Source organism: Neodiprion pinetum, chromosome 7 (genome assembly GCF_021155775.2).
Source record: "Neodiprion pinetum isolate iyNeoPine1 chromosome 7, iyNeoPine1.2, whole genome shotgun sequence".
NCBI classification, from domain to species: domain Eukaryota; kingdom Metazoa; phylum Arthropoda; class Insecta; order Hymenoptera; family Diprionidae; genus Neodiprion; species Neodiprion pinetum.
Genome location: NC_060238.1, coordinates 9,839,643 through 9,854,408, shown reverse-complemented (window position 1 = coordinate 9,854,408; position 14,766 = coordinate 9,839,643). Strand labels below are relative to the sequence as shown.

The 14,766-nt window shown below is 36.7% G+C and overlaps 1 protein-coding gene across 2 annotated transcripts in view; it reads left to right on the top strand.

Annotated features, from left to right (window-relative positions):
* The window catches only part of Oga (O-GlcNAcase), a 184,571-nt gene that overhangs the window by 150,099 nt on the left and 19,706 nt on the right, over nt 1-14,766 (top strand). The window contains exons 8-9 of one of the 2 annotated variants that reach the window (XM_046633995.2): nt 3,162-3,215; nt 8,928-9,013. In XM_046633995.2, the coding sequence (XP_046489951.1) occupies nt 3,162-3,215; nt 8,928-9,013 (140 nt within the window). The remainder of the gene's footprint in view (nt 1-3,161; nt 3,216-8,927; nt 9,014-14,766) is intronic. The other variant, XM_046633996.2, reaches the window with a different exon arrangement.

Genomic DNA, 14,766 nt, shown 5'->3' with positions numbered 1-14,766 from the left:
AAGTCTAATTTTCCAACATTTTGGCCCATAGAAACGGCTCTATGCAATGGGGATTGTGCGCATTATGTGTTGTGAATGGTAAACGCTGTTAGCTTGAGGTTCGATGTTTTCGATAATAGGGAAAAGTCTATCACTCCCATCAAAGAATTCAATGTTAAAAGATCTATAATAATAACAGAGTTTCATTGCAGAGAATGAGAAAATAGCCCACTCACATATGATTAAATATGCCATTGATGTAGTCTGTCTTACACTTTTTGACATGTTATGAATAATCCATTTTTTTTTGGGTCCCTGGTTTTGTCTGTGCAACTTATATGGAATGCGCGATTATACATGTACATATTTTACAAATGAGTATTATGTAAAACAAGTAGCGAATTGTATCTTTTGAAAATGTGAAACATGTACCAGTAGCTACTTTTTTAAATCCACAAATAGCGTAATTTGTCATTGTACCATCTGTGAATATGTATATTATATACAGTGAACATTCTCTCAACGGGCACCTCTTAACAGCGGATACCTTCTTATAATGAACAAGTTAGATATCCTCGATAGAAAAGCATCGCGCTAACCGAAAATATACCTTCCAATATTGAACATCCTTAATAACGGACGCAAACACTGCCGGGGATGCATTTGTTCATGAAAAAATTTCCTAATAGCGGACAGGCTTGCAAAATTTTCAGTTTGTTCATTGTTTACCGAACTCTTGGCTGTTGATGTACCATCGCGTACGCTGGAGTTTGCTACATATTACGAAACCGTTCTTTTTTGAACCTATTACATATATATTTTATTATGTATTTTATTATAACAAAAAGTGTTGTTTTGTTTTGTTTGTTACAGTTTATGTATTTTGAATATTTACATACATTTATTCATTCATGTTCTTTCGTCTATTAAAATATTACATGTTTTGTGGGAATGTGTATACTTATTCGCAATAAGATACGACATATTTGTGCACTAAAAAATTAGGCATTTCCTAAATAACAGACACTACTCAATAGCGGACAAGATTTCCGATCCCGAAAGTGCCCGCTACATGAAAATTTCAATGTAGTTGACTTTGATTTCTCAGAAGTTACCAGGGAGGCAAGATTTTTATTGGCAAGCTGCTAGACTCATCAGGAAAGTATCAGACCTTCAGATCACGGATTCTACTGAAACTTTTAAGTGTGTTCCTTTGCCCCAAAATATGAAGCTTGTGATAAAAAGTTTTATTCATTGGGCCGTTCTTCAGTTCGGTTAAAATTAATTATATCAGCAGTTTATTGGGTGGAATACCCTGATCAAAGAATCCTGTTGTCCATTTCTGCTTTCAATATTAATTTGCATTGATAGAAGGGTAATTTTTGGATATGAAGGTCAGAAAAATTAAACAAAGTGAAATTTGTTTACGTTTCAGCCCGAGTTGGGGTCCTCCTCGGAACGGAATAATTATTATGGTTTTCACGGACCGCATAGTGCACAAGCAAGAGTATTAATTTAAAAACACAAGTCATGTAGATAAATGGAATGGACCAGTTAGCAGTACATTATTTGAAAAACGACAAACCACTACGTCTCTTCCAACTACTCATATTCACCGACTTATCTCTTAAGTGCCTGGGAAGGAATTTGAAGTCAACGCAACTGTCAATCGACGTACTATCGTACTATCGTACTGGTCAGTGGCGATAGTACATCGATTGATAGTTGCGTTAAATTCAAATTCCTTTCTAGTCACTTAAGAGATAAGTCGGTGAATATCAGTAGTTGGGAGAGACGTAGTGGTTTGTCGGTTTTCAAATAATGTACTGCTAACTGGTCCATTCCATTTATCTACATGACTTGTGTTTTTAAATTAATACTCTTGCTTGTGCACTATGCGGTCCATTAAGACCATGATCAATATTTCGTTCCGAGGAGGGCCCCAACTCGGGCCGAAACGTGAACAAATTTCACTTCGTTTAATTTTTCTGACCTTCATATCCAAGAATTAACCTTCTATCATCATCTTGAGGTCAAGAATCACCACTTACATTAATTTTTATTATTCTCTCCTAAAGTTTCAATTACAGAGTCTTGTACAGGGCGTCCCATTTGAGATAAAATAAGCTTCAATACATCGAAAACTATACATTAAACTGAAAAACACCTTTTGGACAAAAGTTGCTGTATATGAAAAGGGACATCAGATGAGCATCCCAGTTGTTGAGTCCGGGGTCTCTGCTGGGCCCATCGAAACCCAACTGTTATTTTTCAAACAGCACCTGGTATTTTTTATTGAATTTTCTCATTTCTCGTTGAAAAATAAGTAAGTTTTACTCGGAGTCATTTTTTGGTTTCCGTCTTTAAACAGTCCGAAAACGTTAATCGAAGTTTTCTCGTAAAAAAAGTGGCACTACGTCAATGATTGCGCTCAATTTTAAAATGAGAACGCGTTCAAGAACGTCCCCGCGGTGTACATTGGGTAACGCTGATGCTGGTGGTTCTTGAATGCTTAGCAATGCTGAAAAACTAATGAAAACAAGTGCTCAAACATTTTTTAATGTTGAACAATTCTGTTCACCGTAGGACTCATTCTCAAGGTTTCATTTAAAAGTTGAGCCTTGATGAGCCTAGCAGAGGCTCCGGACCCAAAAATCGGGTTGCTCATCTGATGTCCCCCTTCATGTAGAACAAATTTTGTTTGAAACATTTTTTAATTTAATGTTTTCGCCTCAAGTTATGTTTAGATAAATTTGAGCCCGTTTTTCAAAATAGGACACCTTGTAGATTTTAGTTTAACAGATATGTTATTATTTCAGAGCCACAGTAAAGTATAAAATTAATTGTTCACCTGATGTATTGTAAATCGAGCAAAGGAAGGCTGAATGGATGGAATTGCAAATGAGAAGTTCAATATTTTGAGCTAAAGAAACATCTTTAAAAGTTTCAGCAGAATCTGTGATCCGGAGATCTGATACTCTCCTTGCTGGTAAAACATATTGTGTAACGCTGAATATCTCATATTTTATTTGAAGTAGTACTCTACGTCCATATATTTGATTGATTCTCGTTAAAAATGTAATCGGTCAAAAGTGTTCCCTATTTTGGTATTTAAACTGTAAGATTGAAATATATCTGAATACTGACTAACTTGCCGTTTCTACTTTTTGTTTTTTCACTAGGGTTTGGCAGATTTCCAACGACGATGACTACGTATACCCAAGGAAGCTACACATGTATGCCATTTATCTGTTTTAATTAGTAACTCAAGGTAGTGCACGCAATTACCATAGCTCTATGCATAACTCCTATCCAGTTTCTTAGTAGTTACGTAGATACCAATATTCCGGATTTTTTGAGGCAAGGGGTATCCACTCCTGCTTAATTGTATGCAAGCTCTCATTGCCAATAAACAGCATTACAAGAAATCAGGTATCAACATGTACTTTTAGCAGATGAGATTATCAGAACCACACAGTGAAATGCTAACCAAAGCATAATTCATCCGCAGATTGCTAGAAACTCATTGCACTTTACCGTTTCATATGATCACGTAGTTTTGGTTCTTCGTAATTATTCAAATATTCCGCTCAAGGTGCTTAACAAACCTATAACGTATGACGACAATTTCTTGCACTGGAATACAATGCTATCTGTGGAGATTCTCAATTCGATACGACTTGAATTCAGTTTGGATTTTGGATTATGTTTATAACTATGTGTAAATCATAATTCCTAAAAGTTGCGTTATTTTCATGTCAATTATTTGATACAGGTCAGTTGAATCCGATGAAACAGACCAGAAATATCGTTTTATGTCCATGCGTATCAAAAAACTTCCTTAAAAGTAGAACATCGAAAAGCACGAACAATACGCGTAATAACCGTTAAAAATTTGAGACATGTAAACATATCAGATTGTTGTGAAAATGATATACATTACCGTAGTTTCCACTTCGACGAAGAAATTTAATATCTTTCGTTTCCAAGTAGTATGGCTCTGACATCACTACTATACAAGGCGTGAGATTGGCGTGTTGGCGGTAATTGTCAATCTTCAGATCTGCAAAGATGACTCGTATGTACCTGTATAATCCCCCAAAATTGATCTTTTCTCTGATATTCAAAGCTGTAGTTGCCCGAAGAAAAGTTGTTAGAAAATTCTCGTCTGAAATCTTGTCACATATAATAAGACCTGTTTGAGGGTAGAGGAATGACGTGGGAAAGAGAGCCACTCTTTGCTCCCTCCCCCCCCCCCCCCCCTCCCCCCCTTTCCGCCGAAAAGGTGGCAGGAAGTGGGGTGAAGGAGGTGAAAGTATTATGGACCCTGCTTCCCCCGCTACTATTCTCCTCCCCAACGAGTCCCATTATTGTTAAAAAGTGGTGACAACTGTTGGTTTAAGAGGATCGTGTTATGATAATTACCGTTATTTTAAACCATTTCGAACAGCTGATGCATAAAATTTTTCTTATAAAATGCGTAATAAGAAATGGTATTCAAGATTATAATCAATTGCAGGAAGTTGAAAATCAACGACATGGTATTGCAACTTTAGAGCAGATACCTAAATTCAGCACAGCTTACTTAAAATTTTGAATACTTTATCTGCGTTGGTTATAAATCATCAGCAGAAACGTAAACACATGTATGAGCGAAGGCACTCGACGTATCAACGTTGAATCACGTCCAACCTTTGTCCTAGTTGAGAAAATTCTAGACCTCGAAAAGACAGAAAAAGTGGAACCCATGCATTGCAGACGAATTCCACGTAAAATATCCCGTCACAAGGAGAGCTGAAAGTAGGGAGGTTAATCGAAGCGGATTTCGTTCAGCTTCCACGTGATGATGATACTTAATGATCTCTGAACCATCATGGTTCTCTCTTCGATCTCATTGGTTCTGGCTGCTGCGTATTTACGATTTTAAATTTTATGACATTTGGATCAGTTCCAGCAATAGCTCAACCGCAACTTCGCATACGAAGCTAAGCGTGGATGCAATAGTACGGCACTAAAGTGGTGCGTGGTGAGTTGTGGGATCGATTTCCTGTCTCTGGATGCTTTCCTTTATAAACCGTTGATATCGATTTTTGGCATTATAACTGTATTAATGCTATTTATCTGTATATTACATAAAAAAAAGAACAACGTACAGGGGATCGAACCCAGGGCCCTTCGCTTGACAGTTAGGTGCTGAAGCTGGCAACACAAATTTTCTAACGTCCAATGTTCAGTTTCACTTACAGACCAACTGAACACTTACACACTGCTCTGGCCAATCAAATGCTGCGACACACATGAGTGTTCTGACCATCTGTCGGCGAGATTAAACTCTGGGCACTGAAAAATTTGTGTCATTTTGAGATTGTGATATCAAAACAGTTAGAGCCTATGACAGGGAACGGTGAAAATATACATCGAATCGTAGACCAGTAGCAACTACCTCGTGCAGGCTGAATGAAGTCCATAATGACCAGCCTCTCTAGTCTCATTGTGAGTCGAGCGATTCACAGCTGATTCACTTACCAATATCGAGGATGGCTGAAATATTGTCAGTTCTGTTCTTTCTTCAGTCCTCTGAGGCGATAGAGTGATGAAACATAGCTTACGTTACTCTCGGAATCACAAGGAAGATATTGGGGGCTTTCCATCAACGAAGTCAATCGACACAGTGCGACACAGTAATAGGTAGACATAGTGCTTTCCAACAACAACAAAACACATTTTGACTAGAACCTCCCCTTCAGTCGTTGCAGCTCGCAAGCTGTATCGAGACAGGATTGTTAACTGTTTGTGTCAATTCTGGGTTACTCTACTGATTCGATATTTAAACCCGAAGCATTATTTATCCTTTGTAATAACTACACCTTCTTCATTTTAATAGAAATTAGTGAATTGTTACTTATGGCTTATGAGATCATTATAGTAACACCTATAATTTACCTAGATCCCATGGATCCCGAATTTACCCTACATTGCACTCTGGAGCCTGTGTCTAGGGCTATCTAGAGTTTGGCTGTGTGTTTATCAGTTGAAATCTTAAAAATCTGCTCACTAGCTTTCACGTTCATCCCGAACATATACTTACGTAGAGCTATCTTTCTATTTCATAGTAATCAAAATAACCAATGACAATAAACTCACAAGAAGGTATTAATAATTTAAAATAATGAAAACACTAAATAAACACCAAGAAGTATAATAATAAATTAAAAAAATGCAAATATTTAATACGCATGTTTTATTACTTCGACATATTGGAGCCATAACTTTTTCATCAAAATGGGATTCGAAAAACTTATCTCTAGTACCCAAAGGTCAAGTGGATAACATTAATCATTAAATAAAATAATAAAATTAACTTGTTATTTCTTCCTCGTTCTTTCTTTTCATCATGCAGTTAACAATTGTACTGTAATTTAGTGCACACTATAAAAAATCCTAATTGCAGCCAGATGGTTATTTTTATCCCAAAAATTTGGTCCAAAGTTAGTAAATCTGCTGAAATGCAAGTTTAAAAATTAATATTGAGTGCACCGTAGTGTTGCCAATCTATTTTCAGAGAAAATAAATATGTTTTTGAGAAAGCGTCTTTACCTATTGTATTTTGATAACTCTTTTTTTAGACACTATTCAATATAACGTCTTTTCTTGTTGTAATACAATATAGCATTTTCTCGAGACGATATGTGTATCAGCCTATTTTCCAGTAGTATTTTGACATAACATGTTTTGTGCTATATGTCGATTTGAAGTATTATTTGAGAATTTTTACCGTTTTCATTCCTGAACCAGTTCTGAAACCATAATGAAATATCTCTACAAAGTTTCAGCACTGCACTTCGATAAGAAGTCATGCTGCGAATACAAGTTTCTTTTGCATATCGAATATAGAATGTCACAGTTTTTCAGTTTGCATCACTTTCTCTTCGTCTTCGAAATATATTCATACTTGGATGCTTTTTATAGACCCACTGGAAATCCACTACACCAATTCCAAATAGATAGATGTATGTCTTCAATTGAAGATCAATTATAAGTTATAATTTTTCCATCGTAACGACTTGAAGATCATATATTTCCAAGTGGCAAGGAATAGAGCATGACTAAGTTCATCTTTACTTTTGCGTTTACAAACAACTTGAATCAGGATTTGTGATTGAGGTACTGATGGTGAACATGGCTTTTGGAGGTAAAATAGTCCTTATGATGATAAACGTATGCGTGGTGTCGAGTAATGCGAGAGTTGCAAATAAAATTGCTTAGGTCGAGAGGTAAAAACAAAGTGTACAGTTCAAAAAGTAGATGGGAAGTGGTTTCGGTTGAGCAGATCTAAGTGTGAATGAGAGCAGAAACCAGAGTGCAAGATCAGTGTCCGAAAATGAGAGGAGATAGTCAGGTGTACACAGGACATTGCAGAGATTGTTTAGTCTGATCAAATGAAGAGGCTTCCAGATAAGAGAGAAGAAGAATAAGTTGTGAGTACGAAGAGAGACTGAGCACGTAACACTATTCAGTTTGTTTGAATGAGTCTTTTTCTAGATCACAACTGCAAAAATCGAGAAGTCCGTATCAGCGAAAAAGTTCGACTACTTGATTTTAAATGTCAGAAATCAAGTTCATTATGCAGATTGCAAGCTGGCGAATCATTTGGAGAATCTTTAACTTTTTCAAAGTGATTTATATTCTGATGATTTGTTATATCAATTGATCTAAACATAATCGAAAACTCTGACTCATAGGTACTACGAAAATGTCAACCTCGCGCCTTGTGTACACATAATTCAACACGCTTTTATGGTAAATATAAAAGAATAACAACCCGACGAACTTGACTATTTTCTACTGTTTACAAATCTAAATCGCGACAGATATTTTCATAAGACACAACTACTTCAAGTATTATTGTTCGATAACTTCGAAAGTCTTGAGTCAATTGGAAACATGACACATAAGTTATACTATTTTCACAACTCATAGCTGATATGGATGCATTTACACAAATATCCTATTGGTAGGTATAGCATCCGTCCTGCGCAAGGTGCTTAATACAGTAATACTTCATTATAAGAGATTACCAGGGTGGTTAGGGGAATAAGATTTCAAGAAATTCATCGCCGCAATATTCCCCCATTGCTGCCTGGAGGACTTGGAAATCACACATGTGTGAGTGTGTCGATGATCAGAACCACTCCTTGTTTCAAGAACATGACGGTTATGTATGTCAATTCAGTGTCTGAATACGTATGATTTAATGCAATCGTTAGTTCGCTTATAACGATGGGTCCATGCCAAAGTTGGGAAACCTCGGATACACAGGTGGAGTGGGGAGAGCTATAAAATCGCTCGAGCAGAACGAAGGGGAAATTTTCTGATAACGAAGACTCTTGTAACGAAGTAATACTGTAGTGTATATAGTCCACTAGTGCAATGGCTTTTTACACTGAATGATTTTTTATTTAACCGTGATCAGTTCTGTAATAGTTTAATGACAATAAAATCATATTTCAATTTTGAATATATCGATAGGTAAGTTTCATGAACGGCTTTTGTTGAATAAATCAACCTTATCATATTTCTTTGTTTTTTTTTCTATTTCAGTTCAACTTGTTAGTCTGTACTGTGATGAAACTTCTCTTTCGATAATCATTGAACTAACAAGCTTACCTAAACTGTTATTTCATCAACTTTCGATGACACTAACAAACTATATCAATCGCAATACAAATGAATAAGTTTTCATATTTGAGCGCAAGAATTATTTTCTTTAGTGTAATTTTGGACTAAGAGAATTCATGGATTCCGACATAGCTATATTTTGTAGTATTCAATTTGAATTTCAGAATTGCGTAAATACAATTAGTTTAAATATAAACGTAGATGTCAATTTGAAAATCTTGGTGAAACCCCCTTTCGGTTTTTAATTCAATAACTCTTTAATGTATCAGGGTTCTCCAATGGATGGAAAGAAACATTTATGAGCGGAGATCAAGAACCCTGGGTATTCCGAGGTGGACTTACTGCAGACTTACAGGTTCGTATCTCTTCTTTTTTCGCTCAATATATGCAGATCGGAAGCCTATCTTTGAGCATAAAGTATTACGAAAAATATGTAGTCACACAGGAAGAAAACAATTTTCTCAAACTTTGTCTTCATATTCGAGAGCTTGTCAGTCAGTCGATAAAGAATACAAGTGGTTAAAGTATTTGAAAAGATATTACGAAAATACGTACAAGTCTGCAAATTCAACAGTGTATTCAACTTGTCATTATTCAATTACTCAAGTGCTGTATCTAACAATTTGAATCTTACTTATCACACTGTCATTTTGTATTACTTAGGTTATTGGATTCTGACCATCTCTTAAATGGAACTCTAAATTGGATAGTCATAATCTAATCAGCAAGGTATATAAATAGACGTGAAATTCACACTGAAATCCTGATTTGATCCACATGCGGAAGTTTAATATTGAAGAAATCAAAATCGTAATTTCCTACTTTAATCAAGTACAATTGTATATAATCTAACCTCTACTACCCTTGCTATCATTCTCGTCAGGCATTTCATAATAATATCAAAAAGCAAAGTAATACAAAATCATTTTAGAATCAATAACAGCCGTTCGGATTATAGTGAACAATAAAGTCTTGCTACAGTTTCTGGAAAAGAAGTCCGAATATATTTTTTGCTCAATAATTTTGTATTTATTTGGTATTTCTGTATTGATTGCTTTTAGAAAATCAGTACAAGCATGAATGATATCAGAATGTGAAGCAAATCAAATTTCATTTTATTTTTTACTCTGGAAATTTAAATAGACTACAAATTTTTCTTGATCTAATTTGGAATACAGATCATGTGTACGATATTTTCTGAAATCCTCTCCATTGAAGTTGAGGTTGACATCGTGAGTGGTTCTTCAAATATCGTGGCGGTATTACACGAAAATGTAGTTTCGGGATATTCAAGGGCCGTCCCAAAAGTAAAATGATCCTGAGAAAAATTCTGTCATTCGTAAAATATACATTTACACTCGATCTCGTTTGAATTTTACGTCTCCTGGGACCGAATACAACGATTTTAGCGACGCATTCTCTGTAACAGTGTTAGAAGTGTTCATGTGAGAGGCTGTCGCGTGGTCGCGGTTGACTGGATCTTTCAACAGTACTAAAATCAAGTGAGATTTGCTTTCGGGGAACAAAAAACCTCACACAGTGTCAAATTGAGGTTGTGTTGAACTTGTCCCCCCAAGGTCAAAACCCATATGAAATTACAGCATCATACACCATTTAGGTTCTGATCAGCCTCCTGCGAAGAATGGCAGCATCGCTGAAATCATTATGTTCAGTTCCAGGAGACTAACTTCGAAGGTGATCGAATCCTACATGAGTGCATGTTTTTTGAACGAAAGGAATATCAATTTGGAAATCATTTTTGTTACTTTGGGGATGCACTTCGCATAATTGCGTTCAAAGTTTTTCTTCTACATATTTATCTAGAAATTATTGTACTAACACTATTTGAAAATCGCTCATACCGTAGAACTACAAACATCTCCGTTTCATGAAGCATAATACAGACAAAGATCAATCTAAAAATCCCGAAATTAGCAGAACCGCTCTGAAAAAAGTTTTAGTTATATTGTCTATAAAATGGTTATCAACTAAATAATGTAGACCTCGCAGGGTATTCAAATAATTATGCACACTTGTTACAAAATAGTATGTTACGGTACAAATGCGCAAAGCATGTGATTCTAGCACGAGTGTAGTTTGTCGGTCGAGCGAACTGAGAGTGACAGAAAACCAGTGCGAGGGTAATATAGGCGCACGCGTACAGTATTCTATTTTTTGTTCCACCTGTAACGGGAAGTTCGACCCGGCGCGCCGAAGAGGGTGTGCGAGGCGGCTGATTCCTCAACAATTCCCAAACTGTTCGGTAATGTCGTAAACAGTTGAGTAATATCAAAATCTGTTACGTAATGAACATTGCCTGACAGTTTTTAACATTATCTAACGGTTTTTGAGGTGTAGTCGAATCGGGCGCTTCGTGCGTACTTTTCAGTGCGCAAAGTCGAACTTCCCATGTAGGTGTTATTAAAAAATACTATTCTATTGTAATAACTCTATATATATGACAGCTGCTAATATTTTCTTTTGCTTACACGTAGTTGTACCACATTGCTGACGATATTTATATAGTTAATTTGATTTAGTAATTTAACTTCTGTGGCGGCACCTTCGAAGACAATGCTGCACACGGATTATCGCTTAGCGCTTTCTCTTATAATTCTATAATTATGCGTCTGACGAGCTGCTGGTAAAAAAATTATCAATTGGATTTTAGCAAGGTATCATGTTGGCTGGCCCGTGGAATCGAATTTAGGGGCACCTTGTGTATATTCCTTATTGCATCCCTTGTTAAAGGTATTATATATCATTTAACAACTTCATTCAACTTTTGATACCATCAGTAACTCATATTTGATGTATTTTCATTTCATCCCTATAGCATAACTTTTCTGTTTTACTCAAACACCTGAATCTTCAAATATCCGCTTTCTCTATTTTCTTTGAACTTTTCAACTCTTCTTCTGCTGAGCTGTTTATCCTCTATTGCTCTGTATCTTTTTTCTCTTTCTTGCTTCTTATTTTTTTCGATGCTTGTCTCCATTCTATTTCTTTACCTTCTCGTTCTATTTTCTCTTATATCGTTATCGTTACACTTTCTATTTCTCTGTATTTTTTTTTGAAATGCTCTAATAGAGTCATGAGACTGGTTTTTCAATTTTAATTTCAGAAAAAACCCAATTAAATCAGAAACAACCAAGTAGTTGAAAATTTATCAGATGCGTAAAAATGAACAGCAACTTTATTGAATTTCGTGAAAAAGACGGTCAATTGAAATTAGATTTTCATCATTTTTGAAAATAAATCTAAAAAATTCAAAATAGTGGCTACAAAATACCCAACGAAAACTGAAGACTAATAAATTTGGGTTTTCGAGGTCCCTGCTTATAATTTTCAATACAAAGTTTAAAAAACTAAAATGACAGACCCGATATAACGATCCAAGACCGATTAGCTGATGAATTATTTGGTACTTGGTGTGTAAAGATTTTTGGAGTAAAAAACTTCAAATATGTCCAGATTATTACGGAATACATGGGTGGTCGTTTTCGAGAAGCGGTTATCGAAGCTATTTAACACTAGCAGTGATTCTGATTCCACGACTTTTGAGTCGTTTACATTTTGGTTCACATTTACATACGTTACTGATATTAATGCGGAAAGCCAGTAAAATTGAGAAGAGTTACCATCATCGGAAATAAATGGTTCAATTATAACAAGAGTCTCTTGGAACAGGCTTTTTCAAACAACGAAGTGAGCTTGCGCCAACACATACTTGCCTTTCACATGAGCCAAGCACCTCAGGTGAGTTCTGCTAACTTGGTAGTAATTACAGCCCAATTCGGCTATTTGGAGGCCCGCAGGGTTCCCAACGTCATGTCGAAACTTGCCTGATGATTTCGAGAACTGTTCTGCAGTTTAATTCCGAGAATTGGTTCATCATCGAAGCTGATGTAGCTCTAGTACCTTTCAGAATTCAACGTTTGCCGATCGACGCAGACTTCCCAATGTCAATTCGAAACTTGTCAGACGACTTCGAGAACTGTTTGTGAGCTTATACACTGAAAACTCGTATTCGCAAACCTCTCAACGTCTCACCTCTCCACGCTGCTTATCGGAGGGATAAAAGAATCTTCCGACTCACAGTAGAAGAACTTTCTAGACGCTGACTCAGAGTGCTGAACTTCTCGTGTACGAGAGTTCGAAGAGATTTTCCGTCTACGCTCGGTCATGCAATTCCTCGGTCTTGTTCGATAACTATTGATATTACAGTAAAGGTAGAGCGTAATTGTGCAGAGTTTTATTCGACGTGGTAAAGATAGAGTGCAAATGTCCGATGAGGATGAAAAAAACTATGCTAATGTAGAGCGCAATTTGGGGGAAGGAGTCTTTTTCAATTGATGAAATCGTGACCCTCGAACGTTGTGGAAAAAAGCTTGTATTCGAGCTATGAAGGTTTGTGTCCGAGCTGTATCGGTAATGTAGGGATCTATGTCCAGAACCAGCACTCCTTATCTATTTTTGAGCCTTCTTTCTAAGCTCGATAATGACGGCTGTGCTAAGCGATTTATTGGATATCAGGAGTAGAATAAGAAAAATTGCAAATAGGCCATTGATATTTCCAAGGGAGAGCCCATCAACGTCTGCGCTCGTAAAATAAAGTGGGAAGCTGGCATTTGTCGTCTGCTGAGGAGAAATATAACCGCTTGGGTCGTGGAGAGACCAGGCGAAACAGATGGAAATTAATAATGCAATTCCTGAACGGAGAAAATAGCAATCGCCACGCTGGGAGGGTGCAAGCCCAAGGAAACGCAGATGGTACCAAATAGCGCAGGCATCAGGCGCATTAGGGAGTCGGATAGCACGAAACGCAGAGCGAGTGCAGAAATTTACTTATGAAAAGTGTCCCTGCTGATACGAAAACGGGGGTAATCAGTACAAGAGCGCGACCCTTTCTAATGACAATAAAGGACATCTCTAATATGCAAATAAATTATCAGCTTGAAAAAAATCTATGGCGGGGCAGTACGAGCAGGGGTGAAAGTGCGAACATGGGCAAATGAGCGTCGATAGCAGAACTAAGATTATTATCTAGGCACTACAGCATATCATTGACAGGAGTATCAGGTTGGAAAGAGCTTCAACTAGAGCTGTCGAAATACAAGACGAACACTTTAAGCAAAAAAGCATAAGTGGGAGCGGAGATGATCCTAAATTTTGTTGGCGTATGCATGGCTACACGAGCGTAAATGAAATCATGTCCTGCAATGGAAGGCGATTGCGATTGACCGTTTATGAATTCTTGGTCGCCAAATAAACGAAGGTCGAGCAAGTTATCAGAGATGTGTGTATGGTATATTGAGCTGAATGGCAGAAGAGATCCAAGTGTGGCAGAAGACCCGCCAATTGTCAGCATCATAGTTGTTACCATGCTGGTTCGTATTGAAATCATCAATGATCAGTGACACCGGATAGATGCCAGAAAACCAGTCATGTCAGTTTCGACGGTGGTTAGGTTGGATGCCTTGGGAGGATGGTAAACTAGCGAGACAAGGCAGGGCGAATGCTCTGCGATTTGAGTTCAACAATAAAATACTCATAGTCCGGTCAATTTAGACATTTCAAGTTACAAAAATTCCGACAGAGCTGAATTTTGGTAGAGACCTTGGGTTTACCATTATAAAGAAAAAGAAAAAAGTCCCCATCCATACCATGTGTGCTAAAAAAGTTATTCAAGGTCAAAGATCAAAATTTTCGATTTTTTCGATTTTTCTCGTTAACGGTTAATTTTATTAAAAAATAGCTCAGACTAAAACTGTAGATCATAAAATTATCCACAAAAATGGTCTCTACATTTTTTTTCTTAAGAATCATCATTTTTGAGATATCGTGATTCTAAAAGTCGAACGTTATTATACTGGTAGACGGAATAAGGGACTGAGTATCTTTTGAGTGTATATTCTCCGAATAGTATGGTTTATACATATAAAGGCCGGTTTCTCCACCTCTGGGTAAAATTCACCTGACGGGTAACCCTATCAAATTACATTGGTTAACCGTTAGGTAAATTTTACCCAGAGTTGGAAAAAGCGGCCCTAAGAGGCACAAATAAGCATTTTTACGTATATTAAATGTCCGACTTTATATATCCTA